Source organism: Galleria mellonella, unplaced genomic scaffold (genome assembly GCF_026898425.1).
Source record: "Galleria mellonella isolate WM207_F2 unplaced genomic scaffold, CSIRO_AGI_GalMel_v1 utg172, whole genome shotgun sequence".
In the NCBI taxonomy this organism is placed as follows: domain Eukaryota; kingdom Metazoa; phylum Arthropoda; class Insecta; order Lepidoptera; family Pyralidae; genus Galleria; species Galleria mellonella.
The window spans coordinates 1,688,884-1,710,810 of record NW_026442015.1 but is presented as its reverse complement, the minus strand read 5'-3'; the positions used below and the strand labels follow the sequence as shown (position 1 = coordinate 1,710,810).

General features: G+C 30.0%; 1 protein-coding gene across 2 annotated transcripts; it reads right to left on the bottom strand.

Moving 5' to 3' along the window:
* Nucleotides 1-542: 542 nt before the first annotated feature.
* LOC113514195 (WASH complex subunit 2) lies at nt 543-20,653 on the bottom strand. 2 transcript variants are annotated; one of them, XM_026898200.3, is made up of 13 exons: nt 20,509-20,653; nt 17,680-17,787; nt 12,710-12,807; nt 11,837-11,924; nt 11,254-11,396; nt 9,770-9,858; nt 9,448-9,581; nt 8,943-9,056; nt 8,602-8,680; nt 7,768-7,967; nt 7,293-7,418; nt 3,720-7,092; nt 543-3,228 (listed from the first exon to the last, which is right to left on the bottom strand). In XM_026898200.3, exons 2-13 carry the CDS (start codon nt 17,776-17,778, stop codon nt 3,113-3,115), a joined length of 4,659 nt encoding a protein of 1,552 aa, XP_026754001.2. In that variant the 5' UTR covers nt 17,779-17,787; nt 20,509-20,653; the 3' UTR covers nt 543-3,112. The 2 variants fall into 2 exon arrangements, with proteins under 2 accessions (XP_026754001.2, XP_031764011.2); XM_031908151.2 differs by lacking the exons at nt 17,680-17,787; nt 20,509-20,653 and adding an exon at nt 15,068-15,213.
* Nucleotides 20,654-21,927: the final 1,274 nt, after the last annotated feature.

Here is a 21,927-nt window from a genome sequence, read left to right as displayed (position 1 = left end):
GCGTTTTTCCTGATATTTATATTACATTTAGGTAAAACATACTTAATTGTAACTGACTACATTTACTTAAAACTAATTCCACTTCAATACAAATTAATAATTAGATTTTATTTTGTTGCCATGCCAAAACAGCTTCGAGTATATATTGTGTAAATTATCGTCCTATTATATTTCTCGCTCTAACATACAGGTTATTGTATTTTCTTTGTTTTACATTACCAATCTGTACACTTTATAATCTAAGGATTGTATTAACACTTCTATTTCTTCTTCAAAGAATTTGGAAATTACAGTCCAGAGACTATTTCTAAACACCTTTTACTTGTAGTTTCGAATTTGACTGTTAACCATTTATATATACTTAAAAAAATTATTCTTCATTAAAACTATTAGAAAATAAAATTCGATAATACCCGATTTATAATTAGTAATTCGACCGTACAAATCGTGATCGTAATTATAAAAAATCTTGCAACGTTAGATTCCTCTATATAGGTACATATCTACTGCTTTTTGTATAAGAATAAAAACAATTTTTGGGTAAAGATAATTTTATTTATAAATTCTTTAAAATTATGAAAATTTCAAAACAAAACATAATTTAAATATATTAACATTTATTTACAATAAATTCGGCACCTTATTAATTATAATTACACCTTAATTTAAAAACTTAAAAACAATTTTTTTATACAATTTTGATTACTAACAACGAACTATGATACTATGGAAGTATAATTCAAAATTACCTATAAGAGAAAAAAAATGCTCCACACGCCAGATCAAAATATGTAGTCTAAAAGTTGAAAAGCCGCAATTCAAGGATTAGCTTTTAAATTAGAAAACTATTTGAAAGCAGACACAACTAAGTTTATTAGGTTGCAACAAATAATTACGATGTTCAGATTGATCATTATTAGTTAATTAGACTCCTCATATTCTTAAATACCTCTCACGTACAAACATGATCTAATTACAATTTTATTATATTAGTATAGTAAGATTACAGTCCATATACACGTGCGATTCATCGAGCCTGCACAGTGTATTAAAACAAGCGCTTACTTGATCGGGTTCGCGTGGTGCTGTTATTTGAATAAAATATTCATTCCACAGCATTGTAGTTCGTTGATAAACTATAATTATAGATATATTATTACAATAATTTTAATTACAGTTTCTAAAAAGAAATACTTTCATAATACGAATTTGCGTAATATGATACTAAAAATGCACTGCATATTCTTCGTATAACAAAAAAACAAACAAAATTTTGTACAATATTTTTAAGTATCTATTAAAAATATTAGTAATTGAAACTTCTTTTGTGTTCTCCTATACAGTGAGGAGAATCGATCGGAAATGCTGCGAACCATCAAAAATACTGGTATTTTATCACAACGTTATATATTATAAAGTTATATATTAACTTATATATTTATAACTTTTTAATTGCAAATTATTGGAATCCTTGGAAATTGATTTAAAAATTTTGCAGTACATTTTAAAATACTATATTACTATATATTTTAACATAAATTAAATATAAAGAGTATTATAAATTATAACATTTACAGCAAAAAAAAAAAACTATATTTCGTTATTGGAATGTGTGAGATAGAATTATCAATAACATTGTAATTTATTCCATCACAAACGATAAGTGATAGTCTGTTTCAAAATATAGGTGTCTAGAGTTAGTTGTACAAACATTTATGTTATGAACGCATTTACGTTTACGTCCTTGTTTATATGAAAATGTGTTTCTGAAACCATCCGCTAGAGGCGCTAGAGAAGACATTATCGACATAAACATTAATATAATCGTAATGAAAATCTTTATACGATTCACAATGATTTCATTTCAACATTTTATATTTAAAAATAGGTATCAATATAATCTACTATATTAAGGTAGCTTTATTTTTAAATAGCTACTATTAACAACTTTTACGCGATAAACATATACATGAAAATACTTGATTTTAAAAGCTTTTGCGTATATAAAAAACAATGTAAATAAATAACAAGAAAAGTATTAAATATGAAAATAAATGTAAATATTAAAAATTACCTCTCAACATTTTATGCGGACACAACACTTATTCACGTATTTACTCAACATTGCTCATGAATTGTAGCTATAAGCTCTATAGAGACAGACAACAATAGTATGAGGGGGCATACATAAATTACGTAAAGCCTTAGGTCTGTTATCTTATTAAATTTCATTTATAGGAAAAGACTGCATTAAAAATCTTATAACAACAAATTGCATAGTTAAAACTTAGATATTTAATGAAATAAAGCAAAATATATTTAGTGAATTAAGCTACATATCATATAAATTTAAATATCAATAATAAATCAATATAATTTTAATGAACACAGTAAAATGAAGTATTTTAATTTTTTTTATGTAACAGAATGGCAAACAAGTTGAGGGCCCACCTGATGGAAAGTGGCAACCGTCGCCTATAGACATGAACAGTATCATGGATATAATAGACTGTTTCGCCCATGATACCCCCCATGTGTCGCTATTCCTGAGGACTAAACCTTTATACGCTGAAAATTCACTGCCATATCTTCAAACCAAAACACAGCAATGTAAGCAACTGCTTTACGGTAGAAACACGAATGGGAAATTATATAATTGATTAATAGTTTAAAATCTCAGAGGTAAATATCACATACCACAAAACATCTCACAAAGGAGAAGTTTAAATAAATATATCTCAATAATTAATGGATGCCTCCTTTACAGTGTATGTTCAAAAATACAATAACGTGCACCAAACTTAATGTGCTTCTGAAATTGTATGTCATTTAGACATCGTTTGTATGTACTTATATCAATATTGTCAATATTCATTTAATTTAGGTATTTATTGCCGCCACTATTTTTACTGTCGTTTTCTATATGGGGTATGCAAAATTCTTTAAATTCGTACATAATATGCACTTTAATCTGACATTTCACTTTCTACTTTATCCATAACATAATTTATTTTTCCTGTATGCGGTATCATAATATTACCCCATACCTGGTCGACTTCAACGGCATGAAAAAAGCAATTAACTCCATCGTCTTTTAATTACTCAACACATCTTAATCATCATCTCCTCCAAATAGAGATAAGGGGTCTTCGAACACTGGCTCAGTTGGTTTCGGAACTATCTCTCTCGCTGTTTGTACTGTTTGTCGTGCTGGTTTCTCTGTAATACCTGAATCAATAATTAATTTGTCACTTTCTATTCTTCTGGCAAATAAATTGAAGGCTTCTTTTTGGAAAGCGTCAATATGTATAGATAGTTTATTGCATAAAGTTTAAGATAAATCAATCATGATGTGACGCGATGATTAATGAGCCGAAGACGGCATTAAATCAATAGTAAAAATAGCTATCAAAATCGATTCAGAATTGGTGAAGATATCGCGTAACATGTACACAAAAAAAATAAACAAATACAAAACTTTTTTTAAACTTAAAAACGAAATATAAAAGCTTATGACAGTAAGCGCAGATAGGTCATTTAAGGGCATTGAGCCATCTGTCGTTATTGTAAACATATCACATGCTATAATGACATATTATGGCCGAACTATCATAACCATCCAGTTACTGTAGTAATTAAATTGCAGATATGCATAAAGTAAACGACAGAAGTGTTGTTTTAAAAATGTATTTATGTAATATTAAAAAAAAAAAACTTACCTGTGGTCTTATTTGCTTTAGCACCAAACAAATCATCTTCTTCGTCTTCACTGAACAGCGTCTTCTTCACCTCAATTCTCTTTCTTTCTTTAATATTCTTTTTGCCAAAAAGCTCACCTTCACTATCGGAATCAAATATATCCTTGGTTTTAGGTTTACTTTTATTAAATAATTCATTCTCGTCGTCACTTAAATCATCGAAAATAGACTTTTTCACTTTTGTGATTGATGTAATCTCGGAAGTATTCTCTATAGTCCCCACTGAGTTCACTGTATTATACTTGCTTTTTACCTTATCCTTGGTTTCTTTTTCAAGACTCTTTGTACCTATGTCTTCTTCAGCACTAGTTGAGCTGGTTTTACCAACTGAACTGATGATTTCTGTACTTTTAATATTTTCTTCATTGTCTACATTTGTTTTACTACCGTGTTCATTTTTATTATCGGTGCCTGAAGACTTTACGACGTCGACGATATTTGAAACTTCATTCTTTTGTAAAGTTTGATTAGTATTTATATTTGTGAATATATCTTCATCATGTAACACATAAACTACTTTAGATTTCACTTCTTTTGGTATATTTGATTCTATATCATATTTTATATTTGAATCAAAAGGATCAACTTTTGAACCATTAGTCTTATCGGCAATTTTTGGCGTTTCGTTTTCTATGTGTTGTTTTATATTTGATTCTAAATTGATAATTTTTGGAGGATCATCAATAGAACTCGAATTATCAGTAGTATCATCACCGAAATCTATAGCGGATTTTCTTGCAGCTTCTTTTCTAGCTCTTCTAGTAGAAGGGCGTCTCTTCACTTGTATCTTGGCTCTTTCTTTAGATAATTTATTATCTAGTACACTTGAATCAGGATCTCCTTCGAAACTTACAGATTTAATTATTTTGGATTCCGTTTCACCAACTTCAGAGTTTTTTATGTTTACAGTTTCTTCACTTTTTATTGACTTACTTGATCCATCAGCTTGTTCTTCTCCTTTCACTTTTTTTGGTGAGGCGCCAGGTAATAAAGCATTTACATCTATATTAAAGTTCATTGTTTTGAGTTTTCCTATGGGTTTCTTTATTTCAGTTTCTGTTATTAATTTAGTTTCATCAGGAGGCTCCATATTTGTCTTTTTTACAACTTCAGGCTTCATTTTAGTATCTGTAATTATAGATTTTTGGGCAAATAAACCAGAATCAACTTCACTAAATAAATTATCATCTAATAATTTATTGGAATTGTCTATAAAATCAATGTCCATGGCCGGTGGTTCATCATGGAATATACCAAATAATCTATTTTCGTTAAGAGGCGATATCACATCTGGTTTTTCATCTAAAGTAGGATCATTTTTCTTGAAAAATAATGCTTCATCATCTGAATCATCATCAAACAAAGCGTTAACATTTTTACTTTTTTTAGGTTCCTTAGATTTTTCAAACTCTGGCGGTTCACTAAATAAATCGCTAAATACATCCTGTTTATTAAACACTGAAATTTGCTCTTGAGTAAATAAAGCTCCAGTTGTATTATCGTTTAAATTATCATCTTTCAAAAATGATTTCTTTTGATCTGTTTTTTCCGATTCATATGATACGTTTTTATTAACATTCAATTCAGTATTCTCTATACTTTCATGTTTAGTCTCTAAGATACTTGAAGTAGATTGTTGTTTCATTTGTGTTTCTGACTCATCAGCAATTTCATTATTTTTTAATACATTTTGCTTTTCTGTAAATGATTTATTTCTTAAAGTATCGTCATCAGATACTTGCGATTTAGTATTATCCTCCTCATTTTTATATTGCAGCGTTTTTGACATATTAATTTGGATATTTTCTTTGCTTGAATCACTATTTAATACATTGGATATATTCTTTTTCATGGAGTTATTTTCTTTACTGGTAGTATTTGCAAAATTTTTATTGGTTCCAGCAAATAAATGGTCTTTCAAATCATCACTCAAAATATTTTGATGATTTTCACCCACATCTTCTGAAGTAAAATCTTTTTCTTTTGTTTGTTTTGTATTAAATATGTCATCGTCTGGTTCATCGTCGAATAGTACAGATTTTACTGTTACTGGTTTATTTCTAGGAATCTCATTACGCTTTACAAGTAAATTATCCTCCCAATCATTATCAAACAAAAGCGATTCTTTTTCCACTGGTTTTATTGTGTTTGTTGTCTTAAGATTACGATTTTCGTCACTTTTGGAGACGATTTCTTTGTTATTATTTTCCAATTTTTCAGATAACGTATTGGGTTCTGTATGTGGATTATTATCATTTTTCTTCTCAAAATTTATCTTTGTAAATAATGCAGTTCTGTTTTCTTCATTACCGTCATCACTTTCACTGTTTGCCTTATAGATCTCCTTTAAGTTTGGTAATTGTCTAGAAAATTCAGTTTTCCCAGAAAATAAATCACTTTCGTCTTCGCTATTACTATCACCAAATATTGACTTTTTCAGACTTTTTGTAATTGTATTAGCTTTATCAATATTATCAACTTTTATACTATCAGTACTCGTTTTTACAGTTGGTTTTGAACTAAAAATATTGTCATCTTCATCATCATCAAATAACGAAGGACTCGATTTTAGATTATCATTGATTAATTTAGTATCTTCAAAACCTATATTTGTTGTTTGTGGCTTATATGTACATGTTTCTACTGTTTTTACTGACTTAACTGTTTGATCGTTGTTATCAGGATTTAAACTTATTGAAGATTTTACATCATTTTTAGTATTAAGTATGTCACTGTCATCAAATACTTTAGATTGTTTTATAATTTTATCTACATTAAATTCACTAGCATTATTAGCACCATCTTTATAGGTATCTATTACAGTCTTTTCAACAATTTTCTCGGAAAATAACTCATCTTCACTATCAAAAATACTTTTATCACTGTGTGTAATTTTATTTGTAATTTCTTGTTTGGTGGATTTTGCCACGGAAATATCAGAAAACAGATCGTCATCATCATCATCATCAAACAATGATTTTTTATTTTTAGTCGATTCTTTGATAGGTACTTTGGTAATATTTGTAGTAAAAATATCATCTATATCATCAAAGAAATTATCGCTAAATAAATCTACTTTCTTTATTTCTTTCTGTTCTTTTTCAATTTTTCCTATCTTGTTTTCAACCTTCTTTTGGTCCTTTATTGATTTGGCAAAAAGATCATCAAAAATATCTTTTTCTTTTGATTTGCGATCTTCTTGTATATTTTTCGTGACCTCTTCATTGCCGGTATCTTCATCTGTTGATGATTGTCTTCGATTACGTTTTAAAATAGCAGCACCAATTTCTGTTCCTTTATTTGTCCCAAATAGAGATATACCACCCACTGGTTTCTGAAAATAACTTACATTTAGAAAAATTTAATATAATTACAGACATCTATGTCTATATGAAAATACTAATATCAAGGTTAATTTAGTACCATCATAATTATATATTTACTTGATAAAAATTGGATTTTCGTATTAGGTTTTATTATCATAACAATTATTAACATTAAGATTAATTTTAAGTATTTAATGTTTTAATTTACCTTAATACTGCCACTTTCAATGGAAGTTGTATCTTGTTTTATCTTTGGTTTCGGAGTATCTACAAATAATTCCGGTTCTGATTCACCAATATTTAAGTATTGTCTTTGGATAGCAGGTTTCTGTGGCTACAAAATATAAAATATGGAAAGTGATGACAAATAAGGGAATAAGTCAGAAAACCCTCGGGTTTTCTGCGCAGCACTTGCATTTCTATCTTTAAAGAAAGACAATAAAGATTAAATTCTGTAGATTTGAGTAAAATAATAAAACTGAAGTTTCTCTTTGTTGTAAGTTTACATATGATTTTTTTTTTATTTTATTATACAGTCAAGAGTTGACATACAGTTATTATTTTAAGAACCTCGTTTATTCTACTTTAAGTCAGTTTCGTAAAAAACTAATTGTCACTTTTATACAGCAACTTTATTCATATTTAGCAAAGTAAAAAATTATACTAAGATTGCTATATCATACCTCTTCAAAATCGTTAAATATACTATCATCCTCTTTTTCTTGGTCTAATCCGCCAAACAGATCTTGGGTGACACGACTCTGCTGCATATTTTTATTGGCGTAAGGTTTACTTTTGTGCAGTTCTGCAAATATGTCGTCTTCTTGACTTTCTTCATCAGAGTAAGCGTCAAGAGGTGGTGGTTCATCAGCAAATACTGTACCTGTAAGAATAATTTATATGTATATCATTTAAAAAAGTAGTGTAGAAATATATATATATATATATATATATATATATATATATATATATATATATATATATATATATATATATATATATATAAATATGAAAGTTTGTAAGAACTGATGGATGGATATTCGTTACTCTTGCATGCAAAAAGTATTAAATAATGAATTTACGGACACAGGTAGGTTATATCTCAAGTCAGCATATAAGATACTTTACATAATGATTCATGTGGGCAAAGCTGAGGGGTACAACTAGTAATCTATAATATTACAAAAAAGAAAGATTGGATTTTTGAATGTTTGTTGGATAAACTATAACTACTAAACCAATTTTAAAAATTCTTTCAAACATAGGCTATATATTTTTTTAAAAAATTGAGATTCCTACGAAAATTTGAATAATGTAACCCAAAAGCACCAAAAATTTATTTGCTATAAAGCTAATATAAAACAATAATATATTTTTCTATGTACCCATGCGAAGTTGGAGACGGATCGTTAGTTATTAATCATTTTATTTTTGGTAGTAATATATTATATTCCTTTTTCTCTACTTTAGGCTTTCTTAAAAAAGATTTGGGGCCTTAAACTTTAGTAATAACTTACTGGTGATAGGCTGTTCTGGTCTGTACACTTTCCTTGTTACTGGATTTGGAGGTGTATACTCTGGTTCATAGTCTGGTATCTATAAACAAAAATATTTGTGGTTGTAGCAAAAGATGTAAATTTAAAACACCATGCACCACCGTAGTGTTGCAGGCGCCCATAGCCAACCGTTGACCATTTATTATCAGACAAGCTGTATGTTTGTTTGCCAACCTCGTAGAATACAAAAAGCCTGTATTTTAGGAAATTATACAGGAGGATATATATTGTATATAATTATGCGGAAGAAGGGAGCGTAAAATATCTAAAGTAACTATATAAATAATAGTATTTCAACTCACCGTGGGCATCTGTCCCCCGAGTCTCCTGGCTAGCTCCGCAGCGACATCTGATGGAGACGGCTTCACCGATGATACATCCTGTTCGGACACCAGCTCTGAACTGGTGGTGGATACCTGAATAAATAAGAAATTGAACAAACATCTCTCCAGGATTGTTGATTTATTATATTTAGTAATGTAGAAAAAAAAAGTAGAATTGTGTTCCAAAAAAACAGACTTCTGTTGGGACAAAACCAGTTATTTTGATTCAAAAACTAAATTACTGAATATATTTTGATAAAATATGGAAATGTATTCTTTCAGATACAATTATCCAAATCGATTCACTACTGACGGAGTTATGACGTAACGAACATAAAAAAAAATACAATTAAATTGAGAACGTCCTTCTATTTAAATTTGTTGAAAATGCTTAATGTCGCATATAGACATCAACTACATAGACTGTAACGTGACATAGAATGCTTACTGGTCTCTGGAAAAATCCAGTTAAGAGGTAACTTACAGTTCTGTCGTTGTTCGTATCCGGTTTGTCTGTTTGTATGTTGGTAATCTCTGGTTCCGAGTCTGAATACTGAACCATTTCTCTGTCCGGCTTGGATACGCTGCTCTCTGTGTCACTGTCATCAGGCAGTAATCCTACAATAGATAAATAGATAGGTAAAATGTAATCTGTATATGTATTACAATGACATTATAGTATTGTTTATTCAATAACATTGTTTTTACAAAAAAATGCTGGGAATATAAATAAGCATTGGGACCAAAACGTCAACGTCAAATTAATGTATGTCCATTTGTTATAAGGTTGAAAATCTATTACTCACCAGCATGCCATTTGCTCTTCCAAGCAGTTGATCCAATGATATAGGGCAGAGGACGGTCTGCATATAAGTCTTTAGGTTTTAGAATTAGCCTGTAAAAATGATTACAATAATTATTTTAAGAAATTATGCAAGATGTGACAATTTTTTTTATTACATATTTTTTTATATATAAATAGCTGACCCAGTAAACGTTGTTCTGCCATATAAATACTTTTTTTCTGGATAGGGTCATCCTAATTACATAGCAGTATGAAATATATTTTACAATCTATTCTTATACCTACCAAATATACGTAAAAATTTTCATAAATATCGGTCGAACCGTTTCAGAGGAATTCGACCACAAATACCGTGTCTCGAGATTTTTATATCTATACTTATAATAAATCTGAAGAGAGGTCAATTCTGTACATGAAATATATTTCCAAAATAACTATCAGGGGGTGATTAGTGGTTGATACTGATGCCAAAAATGCAATCAGTAAAATTTTTCTGTCTGTCTGTATGTTCGTTATAGAAACAAAAACTACTCGACGGATTTTAACGAAACTTGGTACTATTATTCTTCATATTCCTGGGCAGGTTATAGTATACTTTTCATCACGCTACAATCAATAGGAGCAGAGCAGTGAAGGAAAATGTGTCTGTTACATCAAAACCACTGAAACGTGAGGAAGGACATAGGCTACTTATTTTACGAAAAACAACGGAAACGCGGACGAAGTCGCGAGCAACAGCTAGTAAGACAATATAAATAAACAAATTCAATTGTAAAGAGTTTAGGAAACTGAGAAGCTTGCTATTAACATTCTTATCAACATACTGGTATTGTGCAAAATAGCAGTAAACAAAATTATAATTCATCAGTTGTATAATACTGAAATCCAACAGTGATAAATAGAAAACGAAATCGAAGTTGCTGCACGTTGTAAAATTTGTAGATTCTTCAACTTATGTTATAGACCATATTAGGACAGAAAATGAGTCAAAAATTAAACTAAAAAAACTTTTTAAAATTTCATACATCACACAAAAGCAGCTTGTCCATGTGGCAAATTAATATGGGAGGTACATTTTTTAATTCATATTGATATTATTAGGGAAATATTTATGTACCCACTTGTTTGTAATAATTTTCATTTATACTTCAAAAAAAAAAATAAAGGAAATAAATAATAATTTGAAAATACCCTATACGGTGAAACTGGTGGGGTATTTATCATAAAACCTTCTTTGTGGAAGAGTACAAGTGTTTTTAATAATATCAACATGTGTATAAAGTTCGACCAAGTACCAACAATTTTGACTATTTAACATAATTTTTTGTAGTTTATCAACCTCTGTTTCTTTAGGAAAAATGTTCAGTTTTATTGATTGAACGAAAACGATCTTAAAAAATAAGCTAATGAATTTGATAACACCCTGTAATAATTGTGTTGGTGATAATTTACTAGTTGGTGAAAAAGAGTTTGCAGTTTAATTACCTTCCGGCGTCTTCGTCCTCAGTGTCACTTTCACTGTCCGTGTCGTGCAATATGTGCAGTGGTTCGTGCATGCTCTCCAATACTTTTAGGCCTTGTTTTAATTTCTCTAACTCTACCGAGGGGTCCACTGGTTTTGGGGGTTCCTGTATTAATAGTTTAAAATTATGGTTATTTTAATTAAAAAAACTGAATTACTTAACCTTTTGATATTTAATTTAAATGAATACTTTTGATATTTCTATAAGACCAATCTGAAAGTGTATCCTTTCAGATAAAAAAGACTTTTTCAAATCATAAATATAAATGAAAATATTAAAATAATATATACATATAAATGACGGTACCTAACATAAAAAAAAATACAATCGAATTAAGAACCTCCTTCTTTTTAAAATTGGTTGTAAAAGAGAAAACTTACAACTTTAATGCAAGTAAATGATGCAAATTTTGGATTCGAAATTACTACATGAAAGTTGCACGGAAAAACAGTTTGAAGGATTAACAGCAACACTGTTATAATACCACCCGTTTTTTTTTTTTCAAAATTCATTAGTTTTCAAACATGATAAGACTTAATACTTACTTTTGGCTCCTCAGTCGATTCCTTCACTTCCACATCATCATCATAAACTCGACTCTCTATGAATTGACTGTTACTTAAGGCCATAAACCTGAAACACACATTATTTTAAATACGAATTTACTTTAAGCTAATTTAATTTTTAAATGATACGATAGCAAAGTACCTTGAAGGAGCTGAAGATAGAATTTTTTTTTATTTAAATAAAATAATAATATTAAAATTTAATGTAAATTTTAAATTGTAATTCGGTACTCTCTTTATAAACGTGAAAGTTTATTTTTTGTTATCTCTAGACGACGATATCTTGGACGTGCATAGCATGACGATGTTGAGAACATGCACGGAAATTTAAAAAAGTCTGCATACAATTATATTTTGCGCTCTTCTATTATATCATGACGAATGAACTTATATCGTGCTACAGTAAATTATAAAAGGAATCAATATTAATATTTGAAATTAGAAAGCAGAATCGAAAAACATTATTGCAACAAAATTAGCAAAATTGGTTTATAACTGTTAATAAAACTTCCGTTCCTTTTGAAATTCGCTTAAAGACAGTACTAAAAGTGATGTTTCCAAAAAAGTTGAGCGTAAGAGTTTGCTATCAAAAACTAGCTTTTGTATTATTAGTAAGTAGCTGAGTTCTATATATGTTTATGATATTATGATAAATGAACAAAACAAAATGAGCGTATCGCAAGGCTTAAATTTGGGCCATTTCCATTTTTATTTAATATATAAATGATTTAAATAGTTAAACAGATAGTTGATATAGTATTGCTTGCTTGAGAAACTACATATTTATTCAAGCTATTATTTTATTATTATTAATCTAATTCTGTTCACAAAATGACTAAGTCGAGAACTTACTTGTTGTTTACATTCTGTAGATCAATTGAAGCGTCATCTAGCGATGAGACCATTTCATCTAACTTTCTGTTCGTCTCCTGACATCTCGACACGAGGCGCTGTAATAATAATGGAATAAAGTAACAATAGTAATGCCTATTATTCTCTGCCTTCATAGATATGAAATAAACGAATACATCAATAGTTATGCTATTGATATCGCGTGTATGAGATAGAAAAAGATCGCAACATTCAGCGTCTTGTTCTCTCTCATGCATGTGGTAACGAAAACGTATCGATAGATTGGTTCACTATTTGTCGAACAAGAGAAGGTTGGTTTATTTATTTATAGGAACACCAACAGCATATTATATATAACTATACAATGAAAACGCAACAATAGAGGAATCCAACCAGTTAATAAACTGCACTAAAACTGTAGAGGATGTGACCCCCTGCATACTACAAGATGAAGTCAATAAGGCTATCAAATCACAGAAGAAAGGAAAAACGCCTGGAGAAGATTTAATATCTAATGAATTGCTAACGGGATCATCCAAAGTAACGTTAAACACTATCACAGAGATATTTAACGAAATTTTGCGCACAGAATATATACCTCATCAGTGGACTACATCAATTATTATATTACTACACAAAAAAGGGAAGAAAGATGATATAACCAATTACAGACCCATCAGCTTGATGTCCAATATGTACAATATATTTTCAAAAATACTGTTAGATCGTTTAACAAAGACTTTGGATGAAAACCAACCTAAAGAACAAGCAGGTTTTCGTAGTGAGTTCTCAACAATAGATCATATTCACACTATAAAACAAGTAATCCAGAAATGCAGTGAATATAATATTACCTTTTACCTTGCGTTCGTAGATTATAATAAAGCATTCGATTCCTTAAAACACATAAAAATTTGGGAAGCTCTAGAAACACAAGGAGTGGAGAAAAAGTATATTCGACTGATCATCAATATATATAAGAACATGAAAGTAAAAATAAGAACAGAAGGAGATGGAGAATCTTTTCCGATAAAAAGAGGTGTAAGACAAGGTGATCCTTTGTCACCCAAACTATTCTCAGCTGTTCTCGAACACGTGTTTAGATGCCTGGACTGGGAAAACTATGGTTTGATTATCAACGGTGTGCGATTAAACCACTTAAGGTTTGCAGATGATCTAATATTGATTTCCGTTGATCCAAAAAGTTTACAAAAGATGTTAGACCAACTGGTGCATGAAAGTGATAAAGTAGGGCTATCAATGAACACTACGAAAACCAAAATAATGTCAAATTCGGAAAGCTTCCCTATAACGGTTAACGGTAAAACAGTGGAATATGTGGAGGAATACACATATCTCGGTCAGATCATATCTCCAAAAGACCTAACAACAAAAGAAATTAACAACAGAGTTACGCTGGCAAGATACTGGTCTCTTAAGGAGGTAATGAAAAACCCTCTCATACCACTGAAAGCGAAGAGCAAAATATTTAATTCTTGTATTTTGCCTGTTATGACATATGGATGCCAAACCTGGAGCTTGACTAATCATAACATACATAAGTTAGAAACTTGCCAACACAGTATGGAACGAAGTATACTGAACATCAAATTAAAAGATAAAGTAAAACTGGACACTATAAGGAAGAAAACTGAATTCACGGATGTTACTTACTGTATCAAGAAACTAAAATGGAGGTGGGCAGGACATATAGTTAGAATAAATAAAGAAAAATGGTCTAAGGATATTACAGAGTGGTGTCCGAGACAATATAAGAGAAAAAAAGGGAGACAGCGTCGTAGATGGGAAGACGATATCAAAAAAATAGCGGGACACACCTGGAAAAGACAAGCGCAGAATCGCATTCAGTGGCGAACTCTAAGGGAGGCCTATGCTGGACAGCAAGACAATCTTCACGTACCGGTGTCAAACAAATAACTAAATTATATAAATACATTGTAAGATTGTTAATAAAGGCTATTATTATTATTATTATTATTATTAAATACAATACAATATTAATGCACATGGTTGGTTTGTTCTTTAAAATTATTCTTGTATACTCGCACTATTTTAATGTGATTATTTTGCGAACAATGTGCAATTGTTAACTGCGAACAAAGAACTTGCATATAACTTCTAAATATAAAATAAAAATATATGTAGGTATTAATTATATATAAATATTATTACAAAGTGGTCCGGAGGAACTAAGAAAGAAAAACACGAAATAAATAACATTAAAAATTACCTAACCTAATGTTTTTAATTAAAAATTTAATTTTATAAAATAAAAATTTAGCCTTAAGCAAATTAGTAGTTATTCAAACTTTCAATAAAAAAAAAGCGAAATAATACCACTATGAATACTTTCGTTACAAACACTTAAATATTATAGTTAAATTATCACAGCCTATTCCATGTCCATGTTCTTGTTACACTCAAACAATAAAATATTATAATGCTCTTATTTAATTGTATTAAATTTGTTTTATATTGAATATATTATATTGAAATTTAAACTGTACTAAACTATATTCGTATATAAATATTTATTATCATAAAGCAGGATGGATTGATGGACACAATTACAAAACCACAAAATTATCTTTATTAGATGATGTAGCATAATATTTATTAATAGATTATGACTGTAAAGTACTACTCGTACGTAATTATGCATCTACTAACTAACTAACTAAACCACTAACGATATTTTTTTAATATTTAAAAACGTTAATCGTTATATGTTAAATTAAAATGTTTTTTTTTTTTACATTAAAATGTGAAATCGTATGCCTACAAGAATGTTTCTTTATACCAATGAGGTGGCAAACAAGCATACGGACCACTTGATGGTAAACGGTTACCGTAGACTATGAACGCCTGCAATACCAGGGGCATTAGATGCGCGTTGCCGATCCTGAAGGGTTGCGATCTTTACTTCGCAATAATTTAAGATTTGGTTTTACAAAAAAAAAGACTGGATTTTGATCTTGGGACCACAGACCGCAGCTAAACGTTCTCCTGGGACACTATCTTCAGTTTTCATTGGACTATAGTCGTCGAGCCTCCGACTGAGGTGTTATCATAATACAAAACTATCTATTCTAGAAATAATTATAAAAACAATCGAACTGACGACGTAATGGTACAGTATAGCCACAAAAAAAATGTGAATGGTTTGAAAAGCCTCTTCTTTTGAAAGTCGCTTAAAAAGATACGATTCATGGCTGTCATGTCATCGCTACATAAATAAGTGATATTTGTACACATGCAAATATTTTTTTAATTGTCATATTACGAGTAACAGAGAGAGGAGAAAATGGTTCGAACCATTTTCTTCAGGGAGCAGACATATTTTTTTAATGAGATGAAAATGGAATGGTAATCACGCCTTCGCTATCGGTATACAATGGGGCACCAGTGAGGAATGATAGATGAGAATGATATCAGATCTTTAACCCATCGTGATGATTTCACTCACAATTAACAACGATGGTTTCTAGGAAAGACCGCGTGGGGGTCGACTTGATGGAGTATATATTGCTTAGCAAAGAGGACTAACTTCTCGTTGCTAACAATTTTTACCTTCCCCGGAAGTAGCCATATTGTATAGAGTAATACTATAACTAATATTGTGGTGTACGATCGATTACGAATAAATGCATTCTTATTTGTATATACTGAAACAATATACCTAGATAAACATGAAACATAAACAGATAATTATTTATTAGTAATATAGGTGTTTACATTTAATATATATATCCATGTACATCTACACTGCTTACATTGGTCTCAGATAATAAAGAGGTCAGCTTGATCTGACCACAAGGAAAAATGAACAATAAAAATTAATAGACATGGAGAGGGTTAATACGGAAATATATTTTTTTTTCTATAAATAATAATATCTTTAAACTGGGGGGGGGGGGGGGGGGATTGTTATTAATGGAGACTAAAAATCCCATTGCTAGCAATATACTCAACCAGGTCGACCTCCTGTTCCCCCTGGAAACTATCATGGTTAATTCCTGATGAATTCAAATGATGAGTTAACTGGCCTGTTTTCATTCTCATCTATCACCCTTCACTGGTACCCCGCTAGCGTATCCCGTTAGAGGAGGCGGGGTTACCATACCATGTTCACCCATAAAAAAAAAAACAATTGTATTAATAAAAAGATCTTTTTATTTTAGCTGTTTGTTTAGGTTTTACTCTATTATTTCAATAAAAAGATGTCCCAAGATTGTTTACTAAATATGCCAAGTAATAAAAAATAACATACTACAGACATTAAGTATAATGATAAATAGACTAATAAACAACACTTGTTTTATGGTACAATCAGCATAAAAAGTAGATAAAAAGTTACTATTTTCCAAAACACGTAAATACTGTTGTGTACATAATTATTTCGTTTATCGAAAATCGTATAAGAAAAAAAATTACTATATACATACAATAGGGTATGTATATATACATATTATATGAATTTTATATATCTTAATATGTTAATGGACCTTCGATGCTGACCATACAAAATACTAATCTTTAACATGTAACTGAACAATGAGAATTTAATGACGACAACTAAGTACCATACATACCCTGAAGATTTCCGGATGAAATTGTAACAATTCGAACTCAAAGTCAATTCATCAAATTCTCGAAGTCCAATTCTATACTACGGGGGGGAAGGGGATTGTTAACAATGGAGTTTGACAGCCCCCTTGCTAGCAATATGCTCTATCAGGTCGACCTCCTCGTGGTTCCCCCTGGAAACCATCGTGAACAATTCTTGTTGAATTCGTTACGATGGGCTAACTGACCTGCCTATCATCCTTCACTGGTGCCCCGCCGGTGTATACCGATAGCGCGGGTGGGGTTATTATTTCATTATCGCTCACTAAAAAAAAATTCCATACTACGAGTATATAGATATTTTAAAAGTAGTTTACACTAACTTCATGAATATTGTGAAGGACATCAAGTAGCTGCTTGTCTCCAGCCAGGCTCCACTGCGCCGCGTTGGCGCGCAAGGACGCCGTGTCGGCTCCATCCATGTCGAACTTCTGCAAGTAACAGTAAAATTTATGACAGATGCACTTTGTATAAATTTGTTTGCATGAGTACTTCTATCTAGCTATCAGTTCTACCATGTATTGATATTATTCTGGTTTGAAGAGTGAAATATGACTGTGAAGTTAATCAATCCTGTTAAGCAAGACTTTCACGGGCAAGCTATGCGCGAGTAATGACTGTGGACGCTGTGCTGATGGAACAGTTTTTTACAACCACAACCAACTTTTGGATGGTGATAACTGTTGTCTATAAATATGATACCTAAGAGATCAGGAATAGCAGCACATGCGCAGTACTACGGATGGGTAATACAGTATGATCTGATGTATATAGTGCTCTAATGTTGTCTTAAATTATAAAGTAATTAGTTTGTAATTTCTAAAAACTGTTTAGATTTTTTTTTTATACAACTTAGAATGGCAAACAAGCTGACGGCCCACCTGATGAAAAGTGGTAACTGTCGCCAATAGACATGAGCAGTACCATGGACATAACAGAGTATACTGTTTCGCCCATGATACCTCCCCCCCCCCCATGCATTGCCATTCCTGAGGACTCAGGTGTTATTCCTCTGTACCCAGTAAATTAAATAGATACTCTTTATTGTTTCCTCCATAATATTACAATAGTAAACTTATTATAAGTACAAAACAATTACAAGAAAATATTACACTAAGAAAAGAAAGGCAGCCTTATCGCTAAGAGCGATCTCTTCCAGACAACCTTTGGATGGAGAAGAATAATTATAAAGTTTGACTGGAGGCACGAAACTCTGTTCGTTTTTTAAATACATATAGAGATATGCAGACGTACAATAATGTGAATAAATGTTTAGATTTAATCCATACTGTTATATTACACTGGTGACATCTGGCTTCGCATGGTTTTTTTTAATGGAATACCACCCATGTAACTTGCTAATAATATAGTTTTTTTATAGATTTATAATTATTATAGAGAAATTTTAAATTTAGTTGTTTGTATGTCTGTTTGTAATTGATAAAATTATTATCAATTACAAACAAACATACAAAAGATCTATTCTTTTCTCCTTATAATATTAGTGTAAGTTTAAAATAAGCATTTAATTAGCATTAATTGTTTCTTTTGCAGAAAATTTCTTCATTAGAATGTAAATACCTATGTATATTAAGAAACGAAAGTTTGAATTTGTACAACAAAAGGAAATTGCATATGACTTGATAATTTTGTGAGTACACTCACTTACTTCAAAATATTAACAATTTATTTATGCAGTAACTGATTTTAATGATTAAGTATAAAGTTAATATTTATACACAGTTGTGCACACACCTGAAAGTATTTTCGGGTGTATGTACAACTATCTTTCTGTTTGTGAGTATAATTTCAGATAGTAAGATTATTTTACATAAATTTCACCCCATATGAGGGCATTATAAATGTTCACCAAGTGAAATAAGTCTTTATGATTATGTTTTATCAGAGAACTAAAAATTTTTTCACAATAAAAATAGGAGTTAAAAAGGAATTAAATATACAAATATATATAAATACTATAATATATATAAATACACAAAATCATACACATTTTGTGTTGCAAATATTGAATTTGAAATTAAATTTTTATTAGTAAAAAATATACTGAATCAAAATATTCATATATTAGCTTGTTCACATATGTATAGACAGTTTATAATTTTTTTAAATATAATTAAAATTCAGCGAATATGCAATGATGTTTTAAATAACTAAAATTGGTGAAAAGATGTGCAAATATTATTTTCAAACAAAAAGTTCTATATTATTATTAAACTATGTATATATACATGCACAAAGGGAACTTTATATACTATGTTTCTTGTTTCTGATAATTGTTTCAATTTCATCTGGAAGTCTTATTCAGGGAATATATGGCACTACATCTAAGTACACATTATAGTATCTTCATAAAATTCCCATTATGCATGCATATAGATAGATATGGTTGAGGGATGGGCAACAGAGTCCCTCTTTAAAGATTACCAAAGGTAAACCATAGTTGCCAATCTGTATGTCAAGCGTAGTTACCACATTGGCAAAACTTTTCGTATATGGAGAGGGCCTATTTTCAGCAGAAAACAGTTAACGGCTGATATGATTATAAAATAAATAGACATAATTCTATAATAATCAATAAGTTTTATGACATTTAAATCACATTCCCTTTCTGAGATCTCTCACTATACGATGTTGATACAGGTAGAGGCGGTTATACACTGACCAAATCTACAATGATGTAAATGTTTTATCAATAATGGTCCCGTAATTATCACTTGCCTGAAAAGAATATACATATTTATTTGGTTTATGATACCAAAGAGTATAAGTAATAAATATTTTATTAACTTGACTAGAATGACAATGTATAAAAAATGGTTGAAGATATTTGTAATAAACACTATATTAAAATAATATGATGTGTTTTTAGTTGTGTGCTTTATATATCTATATCATTGTAAAGTATTTAAAAATAGTAACAAATATTTAAAAAACCAAAATAATAATAGTTTAGGATTTTATGACAGCCGATTAGCAATTATGAAAATAATCAGATACATATATTAACTAACATTTTTAGCGTTCATTAAAGACAATTATCTTGTATCCGCGAAATAGGAACTCTATTAATTGAAATTAGATACAAATTTTACAATTTTTTACATTATAATTCCTTCTAGTTAGACACTCACCTTTTACTGTGAACAGGCACTATAGGACATATCAATTTTATAGTTTATAAGAAATAAAACATTTGGTAAATTAAAAATATTATTTGTTGATATTTTTTAAAGAAAACACAAATCACGTCAATCACATCACAAGTCTAAAAATTACAAAAAAGCAAATAAATGTCAGATACGGACAGTGACAGCTAAATAATGTTGCCACATTCGAAACAATAAATTTACATTAGGACAGTGTAACTTTCACCTCCGCATTAAGTTTCTATTTTGTCGTTTCGGGATCATAAAATCACTTCAGTTAGAGATCTTTAATTAAAATATTAAATCTTTTGTAGATGATTTACAATTGTATTACAGTATCGTAACAAAATATGGAAACAATTAGATAATTATTTAATCGATTACTTATTTCTTTTAATATAGCGTAGATTTTACTTATAACATTTCACAGCAGTGTTTGTTGTATATTTATACAAGAAATAATATAAAAATATTCTTGTGTATATTTATAACTTTATTGCAACTTTAGTTTTTAGTGAAAATAGTTTCAACTTTCACATGGCTCCTAATAATATTATGCAGGCCTATAGCTAATTAGTTACTTTTAATTACAGCAGTGTCTACGTGTTTTATTTGCATTTAACAAACCGTGAGTTTAATACGACTGGGTACACTCGTCAGTAATATAATTTAATTAATTAAACTACGTTTATTTTATTACGTGCATAGTAAGGTAGCCTAAGTAAATGCTATTAATATAATAAAGGCGAAAGTTTGTAAGGAAGGATAGTTGTATGGATAATTATTATTCTTTCACACAAAAACTACTGAACAGATTTGAATGAAATTTGATATACCAGTAGGTTATATCCAAATATAGCACATAGGATAAATTATATACTTACTGATTCACTCGCGAGAAGCCACGGGTTTTTTTTATGATTTCCAGGGAGAACCGCGAGGAGGTCGACCTGGTTGGGTATATTGCTAGCAATGGGATTTTCAGTCTCCATTACTAATAATCCCTTTCCCCCCAGAAGCCACGGGTTACAGCTATGCGTAAAGTACTCGTAATTCGTTACGAATTTTTTCTTAATGAATAGAGGCATAGTAGTCACAGTTACAACAATATTAGTACTTTACAATAGATTCTCTGCAGTTCATTGGTTATTAATTGTCATTGCATCGTGATCTAGTCTTATATTGTGGCTTAGCTTTTTAAATATTAAGCTAAATTGAATTGATTTAACAGGTTGTGTTGTATCCGTTAGTAATAAAAGTTATTAAAAAAAAAGTTAATAAAGAGAAATGACCTAAATCAACTGTAGTCTTTGTGGTGGAGGTAGTAATTGGCGAGCTTATTACTATCCCTGTGATTTATTTGGTGCTGGCAAATTAGTTAATAATATACAATAACACAGTAAT

What these genes read in the sequence shown, in the direction of transcription:
- LOC113514195 (XM_026898200.3), bottom strand. Translation starts at nt 17,778, where the DNA reads ATGGATGGAGCCGACACGGCGTCCTTGCGCGCCAACGCGGCGCAGTGG. An exon ending in GAAGAGCAAATGGCATGCTG is followed by an intron (nt 9,582 to 9,769) that starts GTGAGTAATAGA and finishes TATCTATTGTAG; the next exon opens with GATTACTGCCTGATGACAGT. An exon ending in TTGAAAGTGGCAGTATTAAG is followed by an intron (nt 7,093 to 7,292) that starts GTAAATTAAAAC and finishes AGTTATTTTCAG; the next exon opens with AAACCAGTGGGTGGTATATC.